General features: G+C 40.2%; 1 protein-coding gene across 1 annotated transcript in view; it reads left to right on the forward strand.

The window, feature by feature from the left end:
- Window positions 1–26946, forward strand: part of LARGE1 (LARGE xylosyl- and glucuronyltransferase 1) — a 277165-nt gene that overhangs the window by 163883 nt on the left and 86336 nt on the right. The window contains exon 6 of the mRNA XM_066319909.1: window positions 3683–3854. Within this exon, the coding sequence (XP_066176006.1) occupies window positions 3683–3854 (172 nt within the window). The remainder of the gene's footprint in view (window positions 1–3682; window positions 3855–26946) is intronic.

Raw genomic sequence — 26946 nt, forward strand, 5'->3', positions numbered from 1 at the left:
ATCAGTTGTGTACTGTGTTATGAATGGGCCAGGAGACAAATCTCCCTTTAAAATGCCTTTATTAGGACAGCTTTGGGTGGGGAACCTGAGGGGTCGCAATGAGGAGGAGGAGGTGAAGCAGCTCTGCCACATGATGGACAGAGCCGGGCTCCTATCCTCACGAGAGCCACGGGAAGGCACTTTTGGGCCCGTTCTCTGGGGTTGTGCTGCTGGTACAGTGCTGATAAGTCACAGCGACAAAGTGAAAAGTCTTTGGCCAGTAGTCCATCGCTTTCTTTGCCTGGGGGTGCCACTCTTTGTTTTTGATGTGGTGCTGGCTCGTTGGTTTTAGGGGTTTTACTTGTGAGTGGTGCCCCATGAGCATGGGAGGTCTCCTCGTTTGCATGTCTGCCGTTTTGGGGAGCAGTGGAGGCAAAACCCTGATGGGAAAGGGGATGCTATTACAAGGTAGGGGATAAACAACTCCTGAGCATTAACAAGGGTAGAGCTGCAGGAGGGGGATAAGCAACTAGGAGCATTAACACTTGATACAAACATTAACAATGAGTAAACATTAACAACAGTGAACAATAGTGATTGCCTAAGTAGACACCTTGTAAGAATCTGGTGTTTTGGGGATTTTTTCTCCGCATGCTGCATGCAGACTCATAGGCTTGTGATTTTTATATTCAAATAATTTAGATATTTAGTGTGTTTTCAGTCTTCAGTTATGAAAACAATAAAGGTTTCTCTGATGAAAGACCTTTAGTGAGTAGATGCTATTTCACTTAACTTAAAGGAATCAATATCAGCACCAGCTAAATGCTTTTCTTTACTCTTCTCTCATGAACAAAAACAGATCTTGAGAGCTTGAGATCCAAGGTGTGCTATTTCTGCTAAACTAGGAATTATACAAATGGCAAAGTACGTCACTGCTTTGTTTCTCTCTCTTTTACTAACTATTTTTTAATGTTGCTGATGTGTCTTTTAGGAATATTTGTTCTCTGAAGGCAACTGTGATCTAGCTTGCTAGCAGATGATTCACAAGCATGCCAAATGTGGGCCATTTTAGCTATCCTAAAGACAAAACTGTATTAAAAATTACAGAAAGTATTTAGACAATATTTAGAAAAATGTTTTTTTGACCAGAGGCCACACCTTACTTCTCAGAGGACAGAGAATCCCTTCTGCCCCCAGCAAGGATTTGAGGTGATACAGAATAACCTCCAGGTCCTGGCCAAAACTAGGGCAAGGTCCAACAGTGGGGCTGTGTATTTCTTCTCATAAGACTCATGTAGTACCCAGAGAGTGAGCCTTCACAGTGCTCTTGTGTAGTGTAACGAGTTTTCCTTTACCATGAATTTGGAACTGTTGCTTTATTCTTGAATAGCAAAGCCATGAAGAAATTATGCTGGGGACTGGTTAGGATCTCTGTGTTTTAGCCAACTCTGCATCACAGGAGAAGAAACTGTGGATACATTGAACTGATTGAGAGTCCAGGCTTCAACATAGCCTCAAATCCAACACATGCTAGCCAGCTGTGCTGGACCATTTGGAACAAGATCTGCCCCTTTCATTTTTAAGATTGATGCCTTCAGACATAAGGCTTCTGGATGGCAGGCTTTTGGCTTCTGTGTGCCAGATCAGAAGGAACTGCCAGACAAGGGTTTCTTCCCTGCAGTGACACATGGCAGTGGTGTTAGAAACTGGGAAGCCTGAGAGCAAAGAAAATAACTGCGCTTTGAAGGTGATTTACTTTTCCAGCCACCTTTTACCTTCCCTGCTTGTGTCAGACTGTTCATGCAACATATGAACCCCTACCTTTTTAGGCTTATTTGCATAAGCACACTGAGTGCTCTTCTGCAGAAATAGTTCAGCTAATAAAATTAAGGACATGCCATCCAAAATTAATAACATAGCGATGGGTAGAAGCAAGCTCAAGTCTGTGAAATGTCTTACACTTTTAACACGTCAGGTATGACTGATCTAGCTGAAGGATATCAAGTGGCCGATTCAGAACAAAACGGTTTGCAGAAGCAAAGTAGATACTGCTTTGTATAAAGTAGATACACCATGATGTGAGGGTCTGTTCCTAAAGCCACCATGTGGGAAAGCAGGGACCACAAATAAGTAGAGTTGTGAGGATGTGAATTTGAAATTATCTCTGTTACATACAAAATAAGGGAGCATTGAGTTTTCAATAAACCAACCAAAACTTCACACTTCAGTTTACATTTTCTGTTTTATTTTATGAGAATCTGCTTTTCTAGCCTTTCCCCTGATAATCTTATCTTTCTCCTTAAAGGCTTGCTCTACTTTTCCCTCTGTCTTCTAAATGAACTTTGTAGTGGGAGAGGTCTCTGCTTTGGTACAGGAATCCTGACAATATGGAGAAAAGTTGTATGCCATTTTAAAGGGAATAGGGGAGGTCTGCTTTCATCGTCAGAGGCCTTGTTACTTTATATTCAAAAAGAAATGTGCTCTAAGCACCTATCATTACCCTTTCTTCAACCATACTTCCACCTTCCAAATGTAGGAACTCATTCTCTTACAGAAGGTTTTCTGTAAGGATTTTGGGCAAAATGATTTCTTTTGTGCAAATATTTCATATAATGAAATGTACAATGGCAGTGAATAGATACAAGATAGTTAAACAACAGAATAAATCTCCTCAGTTGTTATGAACACACTGAGTTTCTGCCTACTTTCTCCAAAGTGTAACATACCAGGACAAATCCTGAAATCTGTCTCATTCAAGTGTTTTGTAGACAAAATTCTAATTGAAGTTATTAAGAGCACAATTTGAGGGAAAACTTAAAGTCTGTAAATATTAGTGCATGCCCCTTAAAACAAACGAGTTTCAGACAGGGAAATAGGAACTTCTCAAAAGCTTCCAATATTCCGCTTTAAGCATAAACTTTTGTTACTTCAGAACTTAAATCTCACAGAAAGAAAACGAAACACAGCTCATGGAACAACCTTGTGCCAATAGTACAATGCATTATGGAATTTAGTCTCCTAACTTTTACTTTAGAAGCTGTACAAATGGGTTTTTAGCTCTCACTGAAGAAATGAAAATGTTTGAGTTTGCCACATTCAATACATAAAAATTAAAAATGTGGCTGACAATCTTCTGTCACTTTTTACTTCTGAGCATGTCTGTGGGACCACAGTAGCTTTAAGTTAAAGATGTGAGGCTTAAGGAAAATTTGAGTTTGTAAGAAATTCTGGCCCATTGTTTCAAGTCACTGGTCTTTTGAAATCTTGACCACCAAATCTATAAAAAATAGAAGGAAAAATATTATGCTTGTTACGTCTGCATCAGAGAAAATTTTTAGAATGACAACTTCTTTTGGTTGAAAATGAAAGTAATGTACAGTACGCCTGAAGTTTTAGACTAAAAATGTATTTCAGTTTTATCAGAGCATGTGGATGTTTTAGAATGAATTCTACCAGACCAGAAAGGCTCAACTAATTTTAGTTATATTGTGTGAAAAGGTTGCCTCAAAGAACTCTTTTTCCCCAAGCTTTTAGAAACTTTAGTGTATTTCAGAGCTTCTGAAGTAAATTTAAAAACAGGCTTTTAGATTACTTTCCACCTCAGAGATTTTCCACTATGACAAGAAACTAGTGTCAGGAAAATGTTCTCTTTCTAATGAAGATTATTTTTTCTTCCTTTTCCGACTTCCCATTTCCTGTCAAGTCTGAAGTGTCTTGGATCCCCAACAAACACTACTCTGGGATTTACGGGCTGATGAAGTTGGTTCTGACTAAGACTCTACCTTCCAATCTTGAGCGAGTCATTGTCCTCGACACAGATATTACATTTGCCACTGACATTGCTGAGCTATGGGCCGTCTTTCACAAGTTCAAAGGTATTTTAATCATTTTTTTACTGTCCTTATTTGAGGGGGGAGGGAGAATGATGAGGCAAGCAATACAGTGGGCATGAAAGGACTAGCTGATGTTTGTTAAATGTTTTCACTCTTTCCATTTTTGGTGTTTGAATGTAATTGTTCTCTTTGTGAGCTCTTTTCTCAGTGATGTTCTGTATAGAATAATTGGCAACACCGGTTATCTTTGTAGTTTGTTTTATTGGTCTGTTTGGGGCAGGTGAGAGCCTGACAATGCAATAGATGATAAAGAATTATGAGCATGCTGTAGTTATGTACCATTCAATACCTCTTGGAAGAACTTGGGTTTAATTATTTTTTATAAATTATTAAATAATTATTATTAAATCATTTATTATTAAATAAATTATTTTAAAAGTAAAACTTAAATATTACTCTCAGTATAGCTGTTCCATATAACCACTGAGAATGAATGTTGGGATCATTGTTGAACCAGGGAGGAAAATGATGGGAGCAGAGGTACACATGTGAATAGAAATAAGTTGCTGTTTGGTCCTCTCAATGAGTTGATAAAGGCATCTGGATTCTAAGCACCTAAAATAGTTTTCCCTACCTACTCCTGTTTTCCCACAGCTCCTTGAAAATGTACTTCGTAGTCAGTCTGAGAAAGGGGGCATTCAGAGAAACTCCATGAGGAGATGATTACAGAAGAGGTCCCCACTATACTGTCACAAAGCAGAGCACTTTCTGGCTAGCACACCACTAAAACCATTTAATTCTCCCAGGTTCCAGTGTTGCCGGCTGTTCAGAGATGTACCTTATTGTTCTCCTCTTGCCCTCAGCATGTGTATTGCAGTGCTGATAAGTGCAGAGCCATTCCAGCATCCTGGTTTAAAGGTTTACAACCCTGCAAAGGTGTAGCCTTGATATGTTTCATCAGCTCTCTCAAAATCATCTCAGACAAATCAGCCTAAGCAAATGAGAGTATTTATTTAGAGAAGCCAAAATACACTACTCCATAAGGAGGGAGCCAGGAAAGAGCACATTTACTGTACTTATCCCCTGCTGAAATCCACAAGGGCTGCTTTTCTCAGTATCCAGCTCCAGGCCAGGACTTACTATCTTCAGCTCTACGTCAAGGATTAGGTTCTAGTGCTTACTTTTTCCATTCACTTCTGTGGATACCCTGATGTCTTTTCAGCAAGCTAGAACCTTTTTGCTTAATTTAACTATTCACAAGCTTTCTTCAGTAAGGAACAGAAAATCTTTCATCTCTTCAGATAATTGTTCAGACCTCTTCACCACGCCTTTCCCTCTCCTGAACCTTGAGTTTGATGTAAACATACACCTTGACAGCCATAAGTAACATAAATGTGTGCATACGAAGTAATGCTGTGCTATTGCACTGTCTCATTCTGTGCAACTGTCCCATTAATAGCGGTATTTGACTGAATATGGGGTAATAGCATGTCATAGCAAGAAAAGAAATGTGGGTAAACAGAACTTGGGCATGGAGGACTGCATGGTCAGAGTAAAATCTGAATTGAGACAATGAGGAGGATTGTCGCCTTGTTTATCATTTCTGTCATAATTTCAATGAAGATCCCTTGCTTTTTTATTGGGGGAATAAAACCAAGCATAAAGACTGCTTGTAATAAAGAAGAGCATGGAGCAGAGGCAGATATAAGATTGAAAGAAAATACAGGCAGAAAATATGGAAATATGGAGAAGCATAATTAATTGCACAGTAAAACACAGGTGCAAATCAGTCCCCATAGAGCTAGGCAGGAATGTTCATCTGATTAGAGCTGTGAAAAGCTCTAACTTACACATGGAGACAAAATTCCTGTGCTGCTGCCATCATAACGTACATAGCACAACCTCCAAATGCATGATCTTGTAAGATGTCCCATGTGTCTTTTTAATTCCAGCTGACCACCTGCTTCTCCACAGTTTTTTAATCCTGGCAATGAATTGGTCAGTGTCCACATCTGCTCATTTCCCAGGCAGTCATGCACAAAGAAAGAAGAGATGAGACAGTGCCATAGCCCCAGGTCTTGATCTGGGGTAGGAGAGGACTTTCGATCCTAAATGCTGCTGAGGAGAGAGGAAGTGTCCAAACACTGGCTTCTTCTCCAGCCTGTGTCATAGGCTGTGGTTCCATTAGCAAAAATTGCCTCGATGACAGTGACATCAGAGTTGAGTGTTTCAGGGTAAGAATCAGAGGGAAAGCCAACAAAACAAATACTGTGGTGACAGTCTATTGTAGGCCACTCAGCTGGGATGAGGAGGCAGAAGAAATATTCTATAAGCAGCTGGCAACCCCTTGTTCTTGTGGTGGGCTTGAATATACCTGAGACACAAGCTGAAGTTACTTAGCAGAGGTCTGCTGGAAATACAACAACAAGAGGGAGAGGAAACAGTCCAGGGAGTTTCTGGAGTGTGTGTAAGATAATTTCTTGACAGCTGGTGGGGGAGCCAGCCAGGGGCAGTGCCTGGCTGAATCTGTCAGCAGATCTGGTGAACCAGGGAAGTTCCAGTGGACTGGAGATTAATAAAAGTAATACCCATTTACAGGAAGGGCCTGAAGGAGCGTCTGGGGAATTACAGGCCTGTCAGCCTGACCTTGGGGCCAGAGAAGGTCATGGAACAGGTCACCTTGAGTGCTGTCATGCAGCATGTGCAGGACAACCAGGGCATCAGGCCCTGTCAGCATGGATTTGTCAAAGGCAGGTTCTGCTTGACCCACCTGATCTCCTTTTGTGGCAAAGGTGACTCTCCTTAGTGGATGAGAGAAAAGCTGTGGATGTTGTCTACCTAAAATTTAGTAAAGCCTATGACATGGTTTCTCACAGCATTCTCACAGAAACGCTTCCCATGGCTTAGATATATTCTCTAGATAAAAAACTGGCTGGATGGCCGGGCCCAGAGAGTGGTGGTGAAAGGAGCTAAATACATTTGGCAGCCAGTCACTAGTGGTGTCTCCCAGGGCTCAGCATTTGGGCCAGTCTGATTTAATATCTTTATCAATAGGGGATCAGGTGCATGCTTGGTCAACACCACATTGGGAATGTTGCTCTCTTGGAGGGCAGGAAAGCTCTGGACTGGAAGGATCTGGATAGGCTGAATCAATAACCCAAGGCGGGTCTGTGAGTTTCAACAAGGCAAAGTGCCAGGGTGTGCACATGGATCACAACAACCCTCTGCAGCACTACGGATTTGGGGCAGAATGGTTGGAAAACTGCCCAGTGGGAAAGGATCTGTGAGTGGTGCTGGTCAACAGCAGCTGAGTATGAGCCAGTGTGTGCCCAAGTGACCAAGAAGTCCAGTGGCATCCTGGTCTGGACCAGCAATAGTGTTGCCAGCAGGACCAGGGCAGGGATTGTCTCCCTGTTCTCAGCACTGAAGAGGTCACACCTCAAGTCTCTTGTTCATTTCTGGGCCCTGCACTGCAAGAAAGACATTGAGGTGCTGAAGAGTGTCCAGAGAAGGACGGTAAAAAATTTCTATATAGAAATGGTTGACAAGCATTGGAACAGTCTGCCCAGGAAGTTGTGGGGTCACCATCCCTGACTGCATTTAAAAGCTGTGTAGATGTGGCACTTAGGAAAAAGGTTTAGTGGTGGACTTGGTAGTGGTACTTTGATGGTAGGACATAAAGTCTTTTTCAACCTAAATGATTGTATTGTTTTATGATTCAATATAAATGGAAGGAAGGACAAGTAATTTGGAGAGATACTGATACTCTTTTTACTGCTTTATAAAAGTTTGGCCTAAATTCTGTGGTGATTCTCAATTTTTTCTAAGTGTCTTCTTATTTCTCCTGCCCACATCACAAAGGATTGAAAGATTGTCTCACATTATGAGCCTCAAATATTCTTCCAAAGGATATTTTACTAAATTAATGTTTTAATCTCTTCCTTGTTTCTCTCTCAGAAGTCCCAGGTAAGTTAATGAAGACTTCTTGGAGGCAATCTAGAATGTTTGTTAACATATTACATGAACAGAAGAATAATAAAACTCCTATGAAGGGAAATGCTAGTCTCCAAAGGAACCTATCTTTACACCCAACCCCAGTTAGGAGGGCAGCTTTAGACCCATTTGGTCTCCTTCTAGGAATGTTCTAACAACCATTGCTGGCTAGAAGCCACCATTATAAACCTGCCTACACCAGGATGCTTTTTGAGCAAATTAAAGGATTTTTCACATCAGTGCAGAAGAGGCAAGAGCTTCTGTCTGCACATTGCTACAAGATAACTGACAGAGCAGTCAGCTCAGCCTTTCCCAAATTGCAGTTGCACCTTGAGACAAGGTCCTAGAGTCTACGATTCTTTCTGTGCCTGGGAAGACTTTTCTTCCCAACAAAAACAGTGATACAGAGAGACCAGATTCCCCTTCTCTCAGATTCAAGAGTGTTGCTGTGGTCCAGTGTGTCTCTCGGGACCCATGTCCCACATCCTGGCTAGCTCTGGAACCAGAGCAGCAGTGAAGGTACAGCTCCATATCCTGGGATACGTCCCTGATCCTGTGGGTCGTTGCCCTGCAGAGAGGGTGAACAGTGGTGAGAAATAAAGAGAGGTCTCTTATGGGGAACTTCAGCTGGGGTTTATCAAGCCCACGAGGGACTTCTTCACACCTGGAGAGTCAGCCCACAAAAGCGGGGTCCCTCTCTGGACAGCATCCTATAAACAGGGGAGGAGCAGGGGGTAGGGGACAGCTTGGAACCAATTCAGGGTGTGAAGGGTGTGACTCTGAACAAAAATGACAAATGTAATAACAAACCAATAACGCAAGGGAGGGGACAATTGGGACCCTGTCCAATCACTCAGCGCCCTCACTAGAACTTTCTAGACATCAGGCCGAGGTCTCGAAGTGATGGTCTGGGCCCAGGAGTTATATAACTTATGATTGACACATAACTATAACAGGGGGAAACCATGAAGGGGTTAAACATAGGGGTACATGGGTTAAAACCATTTTTACAATGGTTTAAACCATTTTAACTTATAAATGCAGTATAAAACAAGGACTAAATATATACAGAAAGCTGATAAAACCAAAAAACACACCACTACAGACTGTCTTGTAATTTAACCAGGTCTGATTTACTCTGTAGAAGGGCCAACAGTATGTTTTAAATATCACCTGTAATGCTCAGAATCCTTGTTCTGTGAAGGTTCTTATTCCAGTCATCTTAAGAGTTGCTGGAAAGATCAGACCCTTCCATAGTAACTTAATGTTTTAGGTGGTAAAGGTACTACTCCATTCACTCTGTAGGCAGAAAAAAGGCAGTAGGATTTCTTTGTAAATTATTGCCCTTCTGTCCTTTCCAGATAAGCGCTTTGCATACACCCTTACAATAAGTGATCCAACTGTTCTGTAACAGAGTGCAGAAATTTAAAAATCTGTTCTTTGAAGTGGCAACCTTAGGCTTTGGGAAAAATTCACACCACTCTTTGGTAGCCTGAAACAGCATCTTAAGCAATGTAACATTTAACAGTTTCTCTTAGAAGTCAGTGGGGGTTGTATAATTATTAATCGTGTACAGGCTTCAATCTCTGTGCATAAATAGGTTTTTGGGAACCCGTAACTTAAATTTCAAGAGTCATATCCAGCTTTTCAGCTGGGATTTGGGCATTTCTGCTTTAGCCTTATTCTCTCTGGCTCTGTAAATAGGTAGAATGTTTTCCTCTAGGATAGAGATACACCTCCAAAATATTTACTTCAAAGGTTTGAGTCTGCAGCCAGTCTGGTGAAGATAATCTGTCATGCATGTTTTCTGTGACTTAATTGACACTGATTATGTTTCCTGTTCATCTTTCACTAGATTTCGACAGTTCTAAACTTGAGAAAGTACCTAGCCTAAGGGCAAAAATGTGGGACTGTAGATCATAGTGTATTCTTGGATGAAGTACTGCAGAGTGTTTCAGACAACAAGGATTAGTAACCAGTATGTTTTTATTGCAGAAACTGTACAAATTCTTCTGAGAAAAAATGAGTCTGAAGCTATGTTCTGTGCCATCAGTCTTAAAGTTCTTTTAAAGGCCGTATCTTCTAATAGTTTTATTATTCTTGCTTACGCAAATTCTTGGTACTGCAGTGTGGGTCCTTTTTTTCCAATGTTCTGATTTTTAATTTTGTTGGATGTTAAATATGGATTCTCAGGACTGAATTTATTTGGAACCCCTGACTACAACAGTCGTCATAATGACATGTCTTACAAGTTGTAGTTTCAGTTGGGATCACAATCTCTGTGTGCTGTGTCACATGTAAATAGCAAGAGACTCTCTTTGTGCTTTACATTGTCAGGTGACAATTCTTGTGTCTGCCTTGTTCCTTTAGGCCATTGCTTTGCATGAGTCACAGCTGAGACTCACAAATGAGACCTGAATAATCCCCGTGGAGATCAGTGTTGAGGAGCTCTGTGTTAAATTGAACGCTACATCAAAGGGCATTATGGTATTTCTAAGTACATGTCAAAACTCAGAGGCTGTATTGAACAGTGATGTCTTACTACTGCTGCATGTTAGCCTCACAATCCAGCTAGCTGATACGATGAATATTTTAAGAGCTTTTAAACAACAGAGACTGGATAATACCTAACTATTGCACTTCAAATAACTCTACTTGTATATTGTCGCCCAGAGAATTTAAGCTACAGTTGGTGTTCATCTGTGCAAGTAAGTCTTCTCTAGAAAGGTGACCTCCATTAACCAAACATACAAGAAGAAGAAATGGCAAACCTGACAGGAATACTGAGATTCACGTGTTCATACTTTGCATGAATAAAAACATGCTATAGAAACTGTTTGCTTTTTGTCACGAGCTCCAATAATGATAAAAATCCATATTGACATCATAAATACCAGAAAAGGTCAGCAGCGATTTTGATGCAGGATCAAGTGCCCAGAGCTGAAGAGGGAATGGCACATAGTCAATCCTCAGCTGAAAATTTGCAAACACTCAGCATGTGGGTGCTTTGGCATATTGCTCTGCAGAAAGCCTGAGGTAGCAATCTAGGTTCATACTATTTTTGCAGCTTCTTCAGCAAAAAGAGCAAACAAACAAACAAAACAAACCAGAGAAAAATCATAACCCTCACAAATTTAAGCATCTTGTGTAGGGATTTTAGTAATTCTATTCCTACAAGAACTATTATACATAAATGTGTAATGTTAAGTGCATGCAGAAGTTTTCATTTGTATGTGAATTTAGCACGCCAGAAAGTGAGATGCTGATGGCACTGGTGAGAGGCAGGCAGAGTCAGCAGGTGCCGTATAAATTTCCCTGAATTTGGCTTTACCAGTGAAGCCCTGTTTTAATAAACTATACCTGTCATAGCCCTTGACTCTCCTGCAATGATTGTGTTTTCCATAGATGTGCTGTTCTTGTGATGGTGTAAAATACTCGGTTGTTGCCAAGATTAAAATTTTAAAATTCATTGACACCTACGGCTCAAGGCAGGATTTGAGCCACAGAATTGATTCTGGGCAGGTTCTGTAGTTCAGTCTGTCAGTTTACATTGAGTAAATCATTAAAGCTTCCAGATGATTTTGAGACAGGATCTCTGCAGGCTGACACAGTGTTCATGTTAAATCCTACAGAGATCTTTCTGTTTCTTCTGGTCGGTAAAACAAGCTTTCTTTTCTTACTAATCAAGAGGAAGGCATTAGCAATATGCACCTTAGTGTGTATAAAAATCCATGGTATGAGTCAGTCTTTTTGTGAAGGAAACAGGATCATATTGTGCATTAATAAAATTGTCAGGCAGCTATTAAATAGCTTCAAATTATCTGAATTTTTGTAAGTGTCTAAAAAGGCCGACTGGCACTTGTCTGTGCCCATAAAAGAAACATCTGTTAGCTTCTGAAAGATTTGTGTAAGTATTTAATGGTTAGACTACAGTCTCTCATAGCTCATCCTAGGGTTATTACACAAGTGAAATGCAATTTCTCTTTGAAAAAGTCCCTGTGGAGGCTCTATCAGCTTAAGATTTTCTATTCTTGATTGTTATATTGCGGTATGTTCTTCTATTCTGCTACAGAATCTTTGAAACTTCATTGATAAAGGATTTTAATAGTTAGCTATAGCTGATAGAAATGTTGAGGGGTGTTGTGCACCAGTGTCTGACAATGCTGTCATAATCTGTGTGTGAAACTGTAGGAGAATATTGATTTGTTTTGGTGAAGTGAGAAGGAAAGTAAGGGGTTAGGATATTTGGGGGAAAAAGACAAGTTTCTAACTGTGATTGGGGGTTAATTTTGGTGACTATAATTAGGAAGGGATCAAACAAAGAGGTGGGAGTTACTGATTCTGTAGGTGTAGGGAAAAACACTTCTCTCTATCCACACCTGTCAGACAAGCTGACTGAATGGAATTCTCCTTCTCCTTTTTTTTTTTTTTTTTTTTTTTCCCCTAATTGCAGTTTACTTTGCTGTGATACTCCTTTATTAGAAGCCGGTCTGTGAGAAGGTTGACCTCAGTAAATGAGCTCCAAGGGAAAGAGTTTATTATGTGGATCAGCATGTGCACATTCTAGTTTATGGATTTTAATGTGACAAGGGACATAATCAGAAAATTCTGATTATGAATTGCTGCTAAAATAGAATGGCTGCATTTTCTGAAACATCTGTAGTTCTATTTTAGCTGAATGATTCTTTGTTGCTTTCTGCCATCAGGCAGAAATATTTAGAGGTGAAAGGCCAACCGTGCATAGAAATAGGGTATAACTCATGGTGGGGTAAATTCTAAAATAAAATGAAAGATTCGAGTTCTTTATTTTTTCATTTGGATTTCCAAGAGATATTCTTTGGTCATGTTTTCAAGCTTTTTCTCATGGGGACTAGGGATGTTTTAATTATAAATGAAAGCTGATATTTTTTGTCATCTTTTGATACCACAACTGGAGTTACTATAATAAAAACCCACCACATGCTACAAGATTTGTAATACAATCTTGTTGGCAACACCGAAATTTTGAGGACTTTTTTCTACCTTCTCAACATCAATCTAGTGTTTTTTTCTACATTATTGTTTTCCAGTCTTTGTTAACCTGCCATTCATTCTACAGCTGTTTTTTGGCTTAGATGCTATGATGTATCAAACACCCAAAACCTATGACTCACACAGTGTTAAAGCGAAAAAAACCTGTTTCTCCTCTGAGCTCTTTCTTCAGGATTTAAAGAGACTTTAATTCTATTAATCTCCAGTACTCCAGCTGTGGAGAATGGACCTAGAACTTTTTTGAACTGCCTTGCAAATATTTATTGAGAGAAATCAGGGCAGAGCATGGCATCAAAGGAGCAAAGTGCATATCTCCATCTCCCTTGACTAGCAAAGCTGTGCCTCCTCAGAAGCTAGAAAATCCAGCTCCCACAGGGTACAGACTAGGAGAAGGATCATTTCTTCTTTGCATGTTTGTTATTGGCAGAGGAAAATGTATTTCTGGGAATGAGATGCCAGTAGGCTGTGCTGAAAGGAATATATATGAGGACAAGGGGTGGAAAGAAACCAAGGAGGAGAAGAGTAACTCCCCCATCCAAACTAAAAAGCAGACATCAATCAGGAGCTGCTGTCCACCAATAAATGTTTTAGGTTGATTGCTTTCTCCTATAATCTGTTCACATTTTTCTGCTTCCTTTCAGATGCATTCAATATCCTTGCCCTGTCAATTTACAACTTGTTTAATTATGTTTTGTTTAGAGTGCTATTAAAAAAACCCCATACAGGAATGTCTGCCTGTCTTCTTGGGTGAAACACACAAATTAAGTCCATATACTTATCCCTATGGCCAGTCACTCTGTGTTCCCTTGGTGACAGTAAAGCAAAGCAAGGGCATGAGCAGGCAGTGAATTTGGAGGGAGTAGCAGCCTGTCCACCAATTATTAATGTGTAATGATAAGTAACTTCTGCATGTGGGAAAAAGCTAAGCAGAAGAGACACATGGGTCATTCACCTAACAAATGAAGTTTACTCTAAGGTTTGATAGTTGTATTAATAGGACTAAAGGAAGAATGATATTTAATTGCTAGATTTCCCTGCCTAAGGCCCTCATTCTAATCACGTGTAATCTATCAAGCACATACACTTTTCACTGTTCTCTGTGACGTGCATTGTAATAACTTGATATTCTGTTTTCTCCCTCTCCAAACCAGGCTCATTCTCTGAACTTACCTTGTTCTGCATTAACAATCCGTATTTTTAAGGACCTCAGGCCCCATTTCCAATTACAAAGCTCTCATTCTAAGTTTCACCTTTTTGATTTCATGCTGCAAATTATGCCTGTACTATTGTCCTTGACAGCACATGGATTTGCATAAGGTGAAGTGGCATAGGGAATATCTGTCTCTCAGGTTCAAGCTGTAAGGTAGAGCATATTGCCCAGAGGTGAATGGCATGATTATCCCATCAGCAGGGTGAGTGCATGGTATTGCTCTCTGCACAGCCAGGGAGGAGGGAAATGTGTGTACAAAATTAAACCAATTTATTACATAACTGCACTAAGACTGTGTACAAATGAACCATGAGCCAAACCTGGGAACAGCTACATGAACTAGAAGTTAGACATGTCAATGAAATCAGTCATCAGTCCAATTTTTTGGAAAACATAAAACCTCCACATGCTTCCTTTTTCCAATTAATGTAGAGCATCAGGGAAGTTTGAACATCTTATTTTAATCCTAGCAATCTAGGATTAAAGAAAGAAAAGAAACTAAAAGAAAAAAAATTAGCTTGGTCTGTAATGGGCCACTTCATTCTGCATCTCTCAAGTGTCCTTATTTTACTTAAATTTCAAGCTGGCTCCACTCCATGTTCTTTGCAGTAATCTCTGGCTGCATTTAGCATGAGCCAAGCAGTTCAGTTAAACAGAGGTGCATTGCTCCCTCTGACTCCTCAAGGTAAATATTTTTATTTTTTTTTTACCTCTGAGATACTGCTAACAACAAAAAGAATTTTATCCTAGTCCTTCTAGATACATAGTAAAAGGTGATTGATAAACATACAGTAAACCTGGGGACAAAATGTGTCCACAGCTTTTCTGTATTCATATTTTATTTCCTGCATTTAGTCACAGTGAAATTCAGTCCTGAAAAGAACTTGGACCTTAATATAAAATCCATAGTTGCAGTAGATTTTGCCCAAGTTCATTTCAGTAAAAGAGATGCACATTACACATTTTCTGGTGAAAAGCTAGGCCAGTTCATTTTTCCTTTGCGCTGCCTAAATACTCAAAAAGGTCTCAAGATCTAAGCTGATGGTATTCCTGTGTTGGTATAACACAAACCCCGTGTCAGCTGTTTCTGCTGTGTGTGGTTTTGGGATTCATTCTGGAGCTGGGACTGAACGTGTCAGCAGAACAGATTCCTGAAAACCATTAACTATTGGCACAACTAAGTGTGATCCTGATGCCGCTTAGGTCTGTGTTTGGGGATGTAGTGTTTTTTTCCTCTGTGCTTAAGGACTGGGGAAGCTGTCAAGTTAGTGCTGTTCTGACACACCAAGAGAATTTGTGTGGTGGGAATAGAGGTGGAGGTGGATAGCGAAGGAGGTGATACAACATCCACTGGTGCTGTTGACAAATGTGCTGGAGCATGAACCATCTGAGGACCTAGCACATGCTTACTGCTTCTGTCCTGTTGAGATGTGACACTTGGAGCAGGACTAAACCCCTACAGCAAAGTGAGCCATTGGACTTTTTATCTTTTAAAATTGTCCTTGGCTGACTCAATGCCACCACTCTTCTGTCTACAGCTCTAAAAGTCTGCCGGTTTATGCTCATAGCAACTTCCTGAAATGCACATTGCCTCTGGAAGTGGCACAGGGTCTTCTGAATGTCATTAGTTCATTGCACTGTCTTCCTGCACGTCTTCTGTTTAATAGACAGTAGTACTGTTTCCTTCTGTATGCTTCAAGATATCATTATTGCAGGTGCAAAGTGACATTCTCTAGGGCTTTGCCAATCTGCTGAAGAGTCATACTAGCATCAACTTTTGACAGTATTTGGAGGTTTATGCTGATTCCCATACTACTAAGAAATGATGATCTGAATTTTGTCACACTGATGTCCTAAAATCCTGAAAGAGTGCATCTCAGCTGATAAAAGCTACCAAAGTAAAACACTGGAGTGAACAGAATGGTGCTGACTTCTATCAGTAAAGAAGTCTAGTGCCTGTATTCCTTGACTTGTGTAAACATTCCTGCTTTGAACTTACAGCTTCTTTCTTTGACTAACTAAGAAAAGATGTGAGTAATAGGAAGAATCTTTAAATATGTTCTCCTTTCAACTCTAACCCCCTGTTACGGGTCATAAATAAAAAGAGTTGGGCGACCTCAGCCAGGTCTGATGTGCATGAAAGTGAAGTGCATAAGCAAGGCAGCAAAGGGATGCTCTTCTGAGGCATCAGTTTGAGGCACCTCAGCAGATTTGGGAGAGAATATTCACATACTGACAATTCTACTCGTGTGATCATTTAATTCTTTCAAATGTAATAATGGGAAGGGGACATGACTTGGTAGATAAGGGAAAAAAGCAGTGTGGAGATTGAATAGATGAGGATACTGAGCAGGAAGAAGGAATAGGAAAAGGGAGAGGTGGGAACACATCCCAAGTTAGTCAAGATGGTATATCTTGAAACCTATGATTATTTTAAAACAGCATATATCACAGTAAATTTCTGTGAAGCTATATAGAGGCAAGTGCACATATATAGAATTCTGCAGTTTCTTGTCGGTGACATCTGACTATTAAAAAAAACCACTTGCCAAGGAAATAACGAAGTACATGGTGGCATTAAGGAGCTAACACAACATTTAATTCAATGTAATTTTGCCCTGTCCCTTCTGCAGGGTTGGTAGTGCAGATACCATCCCCACTTGGCTGCAGTCAGCAATTAGTCTACTGTCATTGCCACTTATTTGTTTCACTCTGTGGTGCAGGAGGTTTGTTTATGTACAAGCACCTCTAGTCATAGTTTTTAAGAGAGTGCTAAGATGCTTTGCACACCTGTTGCCATGAGGCCAAATGGTTTTCTTTGTCTTCCTAAAGCATTTTGATCATTGTAGCATCCAATCTAGATTTTGTGTGGGGAAGGAAGACTGAGAATTACTTACAAAATTTAGAAGAGCAGTGATGAAGCTCTGTTTCTGTGCTTCTTTTTTTGCTTTGGTTTTATGCTATTGCTTTTAAAGGTTTAGTTGCCATAACAACCTAAAGCAGTCCTGCATTATCATAGAAATGTGCTGTTGTGGGTGACAGTTTTTATGAGAATCTTTTTTTTGTTTCTTCTTCACGTAATGTATGTATTTAACACAGGCCTTTTGCAGGTATATCACAATACACTACAGGCGTTTTAGAAAGTGTCAGAATGACATAATAAGCAACAAAAATTAAGCATATACTTAAACCCTGGAATAAAATCTGATGTCATGGTTGCTTGAGAACAGAGAAAGTGTAAAAATAAATTCCTGTTGCTTAACTTGGAGGTCAGAAGTATTGAGCTTAAAATGGGGCTGGCTAATCAGTCCACATGGGTAAATACTCAAAAAAACCCCCCTGCAAAACAGGAGTTAGGGCTGTGATTATGTACCAAGGAGTTAGTGTAAAAACAACTTGCCACGATAGTTGTGGATATGAAAGTATGGACTTCTTTAAAGTTCTCTGCATGGGGCTGCTCCTTGAGAGTGTTCAGAGGCTGAAGTGGGAATTGCAGAACAATGCAGCCTCTCACACAGCTGAGAGGGATTCCAGCTGCATACTGGTAGCCTGCAAGCCTCAGGTGCTGGTTGGGACCTGGCAAGTCCCTAGATTGTTTGCAATCTCTCTGTATTGAGAACTTTTCCCTCTTCCTTTGTCAGACCTTGAACGGCTGTGCTCTTCAGAGCCTTCAAAAATAATAGTAATGGAGATTTTCCTTCTGCTAATCTGCATCGACTCATTGTGTAACTGTCTGGAGCAGTGGACCACTGGAGCATATCAGCTCTCCTAACATCTGATAGATGACTGTGCATCTTTGCTATCAAACTTCAAATTGAAGTTATGGACCTCTTGCAGACCATGTACTCTGTCCTAGCAAACATAGTACACAGTACACTGTAACAGGTTTATATTCTAATGACAAGCCACTCAACTTGCTTGGAAGGAGGATAAAGAAGCATAGTCAGACAGCTGTGGAGACTGTTATTGATCACTGTATTTATGGGGAGGCACAGGTCTATCACTTTTCTGTAATCAGTTGCATCAATGATGAAAAAACTTTTCTTTCCTGATAAGCATGTTTTAAAGAACAGAAAAAGTGTCAGCTGGCATCTTGCAAGAATTCCCCTTGCCAAGGTCAAGCAGGCAGGGGGAATTGCTTTACAGTTATGCTTTTATGGTTTCTGCCCCCTCTGTAAGCCTAGACAAGTCTGCTATTACTTCCTCTCATTTGACCCTCAATTCTCCAGGCCTCATTCTGAATTACTCAGCCCTGAGAGTGGTAATTAGTTGGAAGGAGGATATCCTTCTTCCTTTATGAATGCCTCCCTCTAACCTGTTCAGAGAAATTACACCCTAGAATGCTTCTTATCCTTAATTTTCATGGTATTGGAAAGCCCCTCCATGATCTTGAACGATGGCAGCAAAAATGAAACTTTGGTATCAGTGTGTTTCAGTGTCAAGAGTTCCTTATGTGCTTCAGAGCTGTTTTGTGACTAGAGGGGACACCAGTGTTTGATCTGCCTTGGTTTTCATATTTCTTATGGTTTGCAACCTGTTTCCTGTGTTCCCATCACCATGTGTTTTCAACAGAGCAATGAGGTCCATCTCCAGTTTCTTGCTGGAACACAGTCTCTGAAATGGTGGGCACACTTCACCAGAGAGCCAATTCTGTACTTAACCTTTCCCCAAAAGGTAGAAAATTATGAGGTGCAGGCTTATTGATGAAGGTCACTGTTAAGTGATCCAATAAATAAAAAACTGGAGATGGAAATGTCATAACTATCTAGCACTAATGAGCATAGAGCCAATGGCTGGAGTGAGGCTTGGACTGACTTGGTTGGGATATATTGTCCTAAGGTGCCTTGCTATGTAGCTCTGACTTTCACACTGCAGGCAGATGAGAATGCACATTTCTTTACATGAAGTTTGGAAGGCAGATTCTAAAGTAGAAGAAATTTGATTTTCATTATCCCCAATCTGTGATTAGTCTTAATTTATCCCTTGGTAGAAGAGGAAGATGTTTAATCATTTCTCTAACAATTTGTAAGGTTTACAGGTTGTCAAAATTAAGAACTAAAGATTAGGATAATAATCTCTGGAAAGTCTGTTGAGACCTGGAGAGCACCTTTCATTATTTTTGTCCCCTTGTGATCAATACTTGAAAAAGCAATGTTAAAATCTGAAGGAAGTTGCAACTAGAGTTGAATGCAGAGACAGGAGAGCTGTTATTTATGGCTGAGGGCTTTTTGGGCATGGTGGGGAGAATGTTGTGCTTACGTGTCCACCTCTGCAAAAATGCACTGTGGATATGCTTCTTAAGATAACCCAAAGAGCTGGTATTTTTTGTTCTTCTGTCTTCTGTGTCTATGGACTGCTTCTGTCTGGCCTAGCTGTCAGGCAAAACATGAGCTTGTTCCAAAAAGCTTTGTAGCTCTGATGTCTTGTTCATAGTCTATTGTGAAAGGGCAAAGAGGAGGCAAAATCCTTCAGATGAGTCAGGATAAAGAACTGTCACAAGTGTTTTATTAGCCTAAAAGCTTGAAGCACTTACCAATTCTGATGCCCATTTCCTGCCCTGCAACTGGGATTGGTATCTCTTAGCAATATATTGAAATCAACTGAATCCAGCAACTGCCATGAGTGAAACTGTAAATAATTAATACTAATGATACTTGAGAAGGAAGACAGGTGTCGTTGAATCACAGTTTTATAGGCTTAGAATGTATACACAAACTGAAACAACTTAATTATATGTTGTGGTTGTATTTCGAATGCTGTTGGTGAGGAGGTATATTGAGATAGCAGGGTGTTGTAACCATTTCCCCTCAGATCTCACCAAAATTTAACAGTAACTGTGTAGAATTGATATATTAAGAAACACCATTTTCTCCTTCAGGGGATCTTGCAAGAACGTGGTGCATTTTTCACTAAAAACAGTGTTACTAATGGGGATCTCAAGGGAGACATTTGTGAGATTAGGCAAAGATCCTTGTCTCATTTGCCATAGACTGAATCCAGAGCAATTTCATTACTTTCGTTTAAGCTGCCCTTGGATTTATATTGGGGAAAATTAGATGAGATTCCAGGTTTTAATTAGAAAACAATGCCTGTGTGAGATGTACGGTGGGGTTTTTTTCCTAAGTAAAGAGACTTCAGTGACCAGCAGAGGTCTCCTAGAGGTACTCTTACCACCTATGCTCAACAGATTAATTTTTCCTGAAAAAATAAAAATGCATGAAATTATTTTAAAAATCAAGAAAAAACGAGGGAACCAAAATTATGGAAGCTGTGAAATGTGGATAAATTGGTTGATTGTGAAAGAGAAGTTTTGGTAGCCTTCATTTAGCTTGGAATAGCTTGGGATTTGTGTACTTATATCTGAGCTATAGTTTAAGGATTTCCTGGTTTTATTCCACACACTATAGCCCATGTTATAGTGGCACATGTTCCTGAAATGCCATTGCATCTATCAGGTTAATAATTACTCACTTGCAAATTGATGGGATTTCTTGTGATGAATCACAAGGAGATTTAGCATTGGAGTGCAAGAGAAAAGCTGAATTTGTCTGAGTGTACAGCTCTGTTACAAGGATGTTTTTGAAATCTGGTGCTATACAGACGTGGTGTGCCTGTCTGCTGTCAGCACTTTTTCTTTCCACATTTCTTTCCACACTCCAAGTTGAGGCAAGACTCAGCATTTAGAGGCAGGAGGGTCTAACTCGAGCAGGGGCTGAGCGCTAGGCAGCCTCACAAGTGAAACAAGAACCAAGTGTTTTGTTTCAGCTCCTGTGAAAAGCGCAACAGATCATAGCTCTCTATTGTCTAATACACCACTTTCCACCCATTTTCACCCCATTCACTATTTCTCTCTGGGTTTCTATTCCTCAAGCTTATTAACTTCTACCTTTTGCATGATTATTGTTTTTGTAATTTCCCCATCTGCACTGTTGCCCCTGTAGGTCTCTGTGTAACATTTCTGGTCTGGTGGTGTCTGCAATAGCTCTCGATGTAATGGCGTTTACACAGGTAATCAGGGTGCTTTTTACCCTACTTTCAGTACTGTTAACATTTAATTGGTCAGCCTCAGCTGTAGAGAGTAGAGGCATTTTAACAGCTCAGTGTATCACAGGTCAGGTTTTATGGACCTGGCCGGAGGTCAGAATGAGGAGCATGTATGGCATCAGCACACACTTTTTGTAGCTGTGAAATAACTACAGGATCCTGTTTTTATTTAATATGCCATTCTTCCCTTTCTTTTTATTTTTGGGTTTAATCCTTTCTTTAAAATTTTCCAAAGTCATGGGTTATTATTTTCATAGCCAATTCAGCTGTTCCATTATGAATGCTTCTCCTATTATGCTGAGTGTCAGTGAAAAGGATGTATCTGACCCACCTCCACTGCTCACTAAGTCAGCTGCCTTTGAAGTACATGTAATAAACTTTCTCTGATGGTAAAAAGAAAAGCCTCATTAGTTCCAGCCCATATTTGGGATGCACCTCTAATCCACACTTGTTCTGCTTCATTCTTTTTAGTGTTTAATTATTGATACACCTTCCATGACTCATGCAGTGTTGCACTGGTAAAATACTTTCCTGCATTTTCCCACTCCCTTTTCCATCTTCACTTCCTCACTCAAAACCTGGGTCACATTTACCCGATGGGAAACATCTGGCAAAAGACCATTGTGAAAGAAGGCCATGTGCAGTAGACTGTGATGGCTGAACTCCATGGAGCACTGGCAGGTCTCCTGAAGAGGTCATAGTGCAGCAAAACCCAAATAAAGACAAGATGTCCAGGACTCAGTAACTCTGAATGTCATTCCTATATCTGTTTCAATATTTAAACATGCTTAAATATTTAGTGTGGCTTGGACTCCTTTGTTTACCAGTCTCATTTCATCTGTACTGTGTATGCAGGTAACAGGGAAGTTCCTTGAAAGTCTGGAAAAATTTTCTTCCTAGCAGTTCATACAGTGTTGGAGTTTCGATTTTGTGCCCATAACAGTGCTGACAGCTCACTCATGCTCTGGTTTTTGCTGAGCTGTGGTTGCACAGCATCAAGGCTTTCCCCAAGTCTTGCTCTGCCACTTGGGTGGGCACTCAGTGGGCTGGGACAGGACACAACCAGGCAGGTGACTCTCACCAACAAAAGAGTTGCTATTCCATGGCATTCAGCATCATGCTTAGCAGAAAAAGGGAAAAGAGATGGCTTTAGGGGACTAGACATCTTTTGATTAGGATCTGGCTGGGCATCAGTTACTCACAGGAGGGGCCCTTCCCTTCTCTCTTCCTCTACTTCCCTTAATAAAAAATTGCTTGTTGGTTTTGGCTTTTTTTCAGTCTGGACCCCCAAGTTTTCTTGCTTTTTTTCCTTCCTTTCCTCCTCCCCAGTCCCTCTGAGGGAGAGGGGAAGGGAGTGATGGACTGTGTGGTGCATTTTGGCCCACTGGTGTTAACACAAAACACAAATACAAGAAGTGCTGCCAGTTAGTTCTCAGTCTGTAACCAGTATCTCTTCACCTCTATTGTGTCCTGGTGAGCTGCATGAACATTTGATGGCTACCAAAGTGATAACACTTTTGTTCTAAAACCCTGGCATTGAAAACCAGGCAGATAGATAAGCCAAAGAAAGTAGATACAATCACAGCCTTTTGCACACAGGAGAAAAAACACTTGGATAAGAAGGGATGTGTGGACCTGAAATACTGACTTGGAGATATTAATTCCTGAAACCTGCTTTAAAGAGGATAGTCTACCGTGGTAAAACCCTCAAAGATCAGGAGACCTACTTAAAAATGATGATGTCAAGGAAAAAGAAAGTAGCCAGTTCTTGTTTGTTGTCTGTCTCATTAATATTACACTTCCTTGCTTTTCATAGCAGTTGTAAGAGGGAACAGCTTACTCTTTAAAAGAAGCAGAATCCACCAACTTTTTCCTGTTATTAGATATTTCTAGAATATGCAATACTAACAAAAACTCGCAAGGTATTTTTGGGGCTCCTGGTGCCTAACACTGTAGAGAAAGGAAGATACTATGCTGTAGAAACAAAATTAATTGTCAGAAATTAATTTCTCCAAATGCTTAGGAGTGTTTCCAGCCTCTGCCATAAAGCACAATGTGTTCAAGAAATTTCACAGTAGGGATAGTTTGAGTCCTCTAGACTCATCTCCATTTGGCAGGGCACAAGTAGGAGCAGTAGGTTCTGCAGATCTTAAAATATTAGGCAACATTAAAAACAAATAACAAGAGTCAGGGGTTTATTAACATATGAAAGTATGTTAATAATCTACTTTTAATTGGTAGCCCTCCAGGATCCTACCTGAAAGACACATTATCAGAATAGAAGCTGTCATTTTAGTGTACAGGAATTAAGTGATAACATATCAAATCCCTGCTTCTGTGAACAGAACGAGCTCAAAAATAGAGTAGCAGATATCTGGCACAATCAAGCCTCTACAGCTGTGTTTTTGAAAGCTCTTGTTCTGCATTCAACACTTCCTTCCCATTTTTTAGCATTCCATAGTAAAGCCCATCCACCAATGTCAACAACTGATGTCTCTGCTCGTTTGAAAGTCTTTTATAAGGGCAAACCATGGAGTTCAGCATGACCACAATGAGGTGAAACTAAGGTGTAAAACCCTGCCTCCTCACAAGAAGTTTGTTGATTAAAATCTTCCACTAGATTTAAACTTGAGACCCATTCTGTTAGGCCTCTTTAGTTTCAGCATCTTATCTCTTCCAATTAGTTACTAGAGTCTTTTTGAGAGTATCTTCTGTCTCTGCTGTCCAAAGAAACAACATAACCTCTGCTGAAACCACCTTCTCCAATCTTCTTCTGGATTAAAAAAAATCCAAAAATGGATGTGCCACTTGTAAGTTTATGCAGAGACATGTGGCATCAGAAATGTTAAATAGCCAGGTGTGTCCAGCAGGTAGCTCTTGTTCACCTGGCAGTTGCCTAGCAGGTAACCTGCTGACTTTTATCTGGAAAGGGTTTGGAAAGCTGCTGGAAAAAGCCAGACATGTACAAATAAGAAGTGGTGCAAAGAGGACATGTCTTTCTTACATAATTATCTTTAAAATTTCCCTACTATGCTTTTACAGTGGTAGGATCAGCACTGGGATTTGGGCCTCTAGGGAAACTCCTCTTTCTGATACTCTGTCAAATCCCTAAATAAAGACCTCTTGCCAGGGAGAAGAACACAGTTTGGCCAGTTTTTCAGAAGTGCTGTTACTAAAATTCGCGTGAGCTGGGGGTGTTTTGGCTCCTTTGAGAATCCAGGCTTTCTGGAGAGCATTCACAACTGTTTTTTTCATAGCAGGTCTCTCATTTTTATTCTCTGTATTCTCTCACTCCTTTCCCAGCAGTGTAGCCCTCACAGGTCATGTGCACCCGAGGAAGAGAAGGGAGGGGCAGAATGTTTAAGGCATTTCCCAGTCACTAGAATTGGGTAGCAAGAAGCCTTCAATACTGACCTGCCAAATCTCTATCTCCTGGTTCAAGACTGGATTGTGCTATGATTAATGAAACATGTTTAGTAGCTTCATTTGAGCTTTTAATGGTCTGTTATCTGGATTATGGCTTTGGCATACCCTTCATTGTGATTGATAGCCTGTTTGGGAGTAGGAAGCCGGGTAGAGGGCTGCTTTGAATAGAGAGAAGTGAAAGCAGCTTGGTAGTGTTTGAATTGCCGTGTTAATCCTTTAGGAATCCTTTAGGGTGTAGCAAACATACGCACATGTACCTGAGCTAGGTAACTGCACTGGCAAAATACTGTGTTGCACTTTGTGTTCCTACTGAGAAATGGCAAAACTACGCAGTGGCAAAACACTGCATTAACGCAGTTTTAAGGCTTTTGCTACTTAAACCAGCTAAGATATTTCTGCTAGAGGCTGTGGTACGCCAGGTTCATCTGCCTTTCCTTTTCTGTGTGTTTCAATCTTTTCAACAAGCCATAACATGCTTCTGTTCTTCCCTACATCAGCAGTAGGGTAAACACAGCTCCCTCTTGAATCAATCAATTTCCTGTCTTAAGTTTTGTGGGAGGATTGCTGACATGCAGATTTGGATGTTATTTAGCCACTTGTTTTGCCAGCCATGAGCCTGCAGGGATTATGTTACAGGTGAAAGAACAACCTTCAGAAGTACCTAGCAAGCATCTACAATTTAAATTTAATGACCTTATTTAGTGAAGTACTTAATCATAGGCTGAAGTGTTAAAGCTCATGAGTAGTCTCATTGACTTCAGCAAGATTGAAAATGATGATGCACTGAGATACAGCATTGAGTTAGGGCAGATAACATCAGAGCCTGTCCTGGCTGATAGATTCAGGGCCAAGTGTTGCTTTCCACCAGCATCCTCTTTTATACCCCTCATTGAACAGTACCTGCCAAATGTGGTCTTTCCAAGTGCAGGGAATATGTGAAGTACTAACTTCCTCTTAGGCGTTTGATGCTGAAATGTAGACTGAAGTTTAAGATCATTGAGTTTAGCACTGGGAAAAAGATGGAGCAGTCAGCAAAATGTCACAGTTGACCATGACGAACTGCTGCTGCTCCCCACTGGCACATGCTATGGCAGATGTTGCATGCCTGAGGCTACAGAGCTCAATGATCCCTAGGAAAAAGAGCTCCTGCCCACAACTCATAAATTCTTAACACTAAAATAGTTTTGTAACTAAACTTCAGCAGGTTAAAAGTGTTTGCAGCAAGAAAGGGAAGCTAACTGGAAACATCCAGCTTCTGTAGAAAACTAGTTTTGGCCTCTTTTGCTTGAATTTCTGAGCTCAGATATGTCATAAACTGTTAGTATAATAATTTTGATCAATTTTTTGTAAATACTAGGAATATGTCACCTCTCTGTCCATATGAACATGGACCTGTCAGTTTGCTTGTCACTGGTCTGCCTATTGTATTATGGCATAGAAAATGTGAATTTTGTCATCCATTTCTTCATCGTCTTCACTCACATTCATGAATTATTCTGGTCATTTAATGCATCCTAGCTCTGCATTTTGTGGATATGTGTTCTTGGTAGCAACAAATCTGTCCGTTTAATTGCTTCCTCTTTAACCTCAAACTTTTTCTCATTAAGTCGGTGAGTAATCATCTTATGTTACTAAGGATCCTAGGGTGGAAAAGTTGTTACTGGTTCTCTTTGAATTCTTTTATTTCATAAAATGAACTATCTAAATAATAATCTCTCCCCTCTGTTTCCAAAATGGTATTACTTCCTTTTAGGCACACGAGAGCTTCAGCCTGTTTGCTTTTTAATTAAAAGAAAGTTTTCAGCTGTGTCTTTTCATCATCTGAATTTTCTGTCACCTTGAAATGAAGGCTGTGGCATTGTCTTTTAAATTATTGAGCACTGACCAATGAGGGGAGTTCAGTTTAGCGTATACATTAATCTTCTTAACTACTCTCATCAACCTGACTGTCCAGCCTGCTGTGGTTTCAGTGTTCCTGTTTGCTGTCCCTCCTCTGTCTACCAACCAGTATGTAGAAAACATCAATATAATCTCTCCGTGCTTGCTAATTACTGAATTCTGTATTCTTTGTGTTCTGACACGTTGCAAAACACTTCCCAAAGTCATGTCTGACATGAATGAGTTGGTGCAGAAAGCTTTTTCTTTGCCATTTTGTTAGTAGAACTTGGAGTTGAAAGCAGCTTTGCTGGGGAGTGACTTTACTCCCTCTGGGAAAGCATTGCATATCTTTCAAATTCACTGATTTGCAAGAGATCTAAAAAGTTAATACTTTAGGCAGAGATGAACTAATTTGCAGTCTTAGCAACTATTTAGACTCTTCTGTTGAAACAGGAAAAATGGATCATGATTTATACAATTAACATTGTCACAGTGTATTGGCAAACTTTGTTGCTCATGAAATAAGTTGATAAAAATCCATAGAGAGATTGA

The sequence above is a fragment of the Sylvia atricapilla genome, chromosome 5 (genome assembly GCF_009819655.1).
Source record: "Sylvia atricapilla isolate bSylAtr1 chromosome 5, bSylAtr1.pri, whole genome shotgun sequence".
NCBI lineage: Eukaryota > Metazoa > Chordata > Aves > Passeriformes > Sylviidae > Sylvia > Sylvia atricapilla.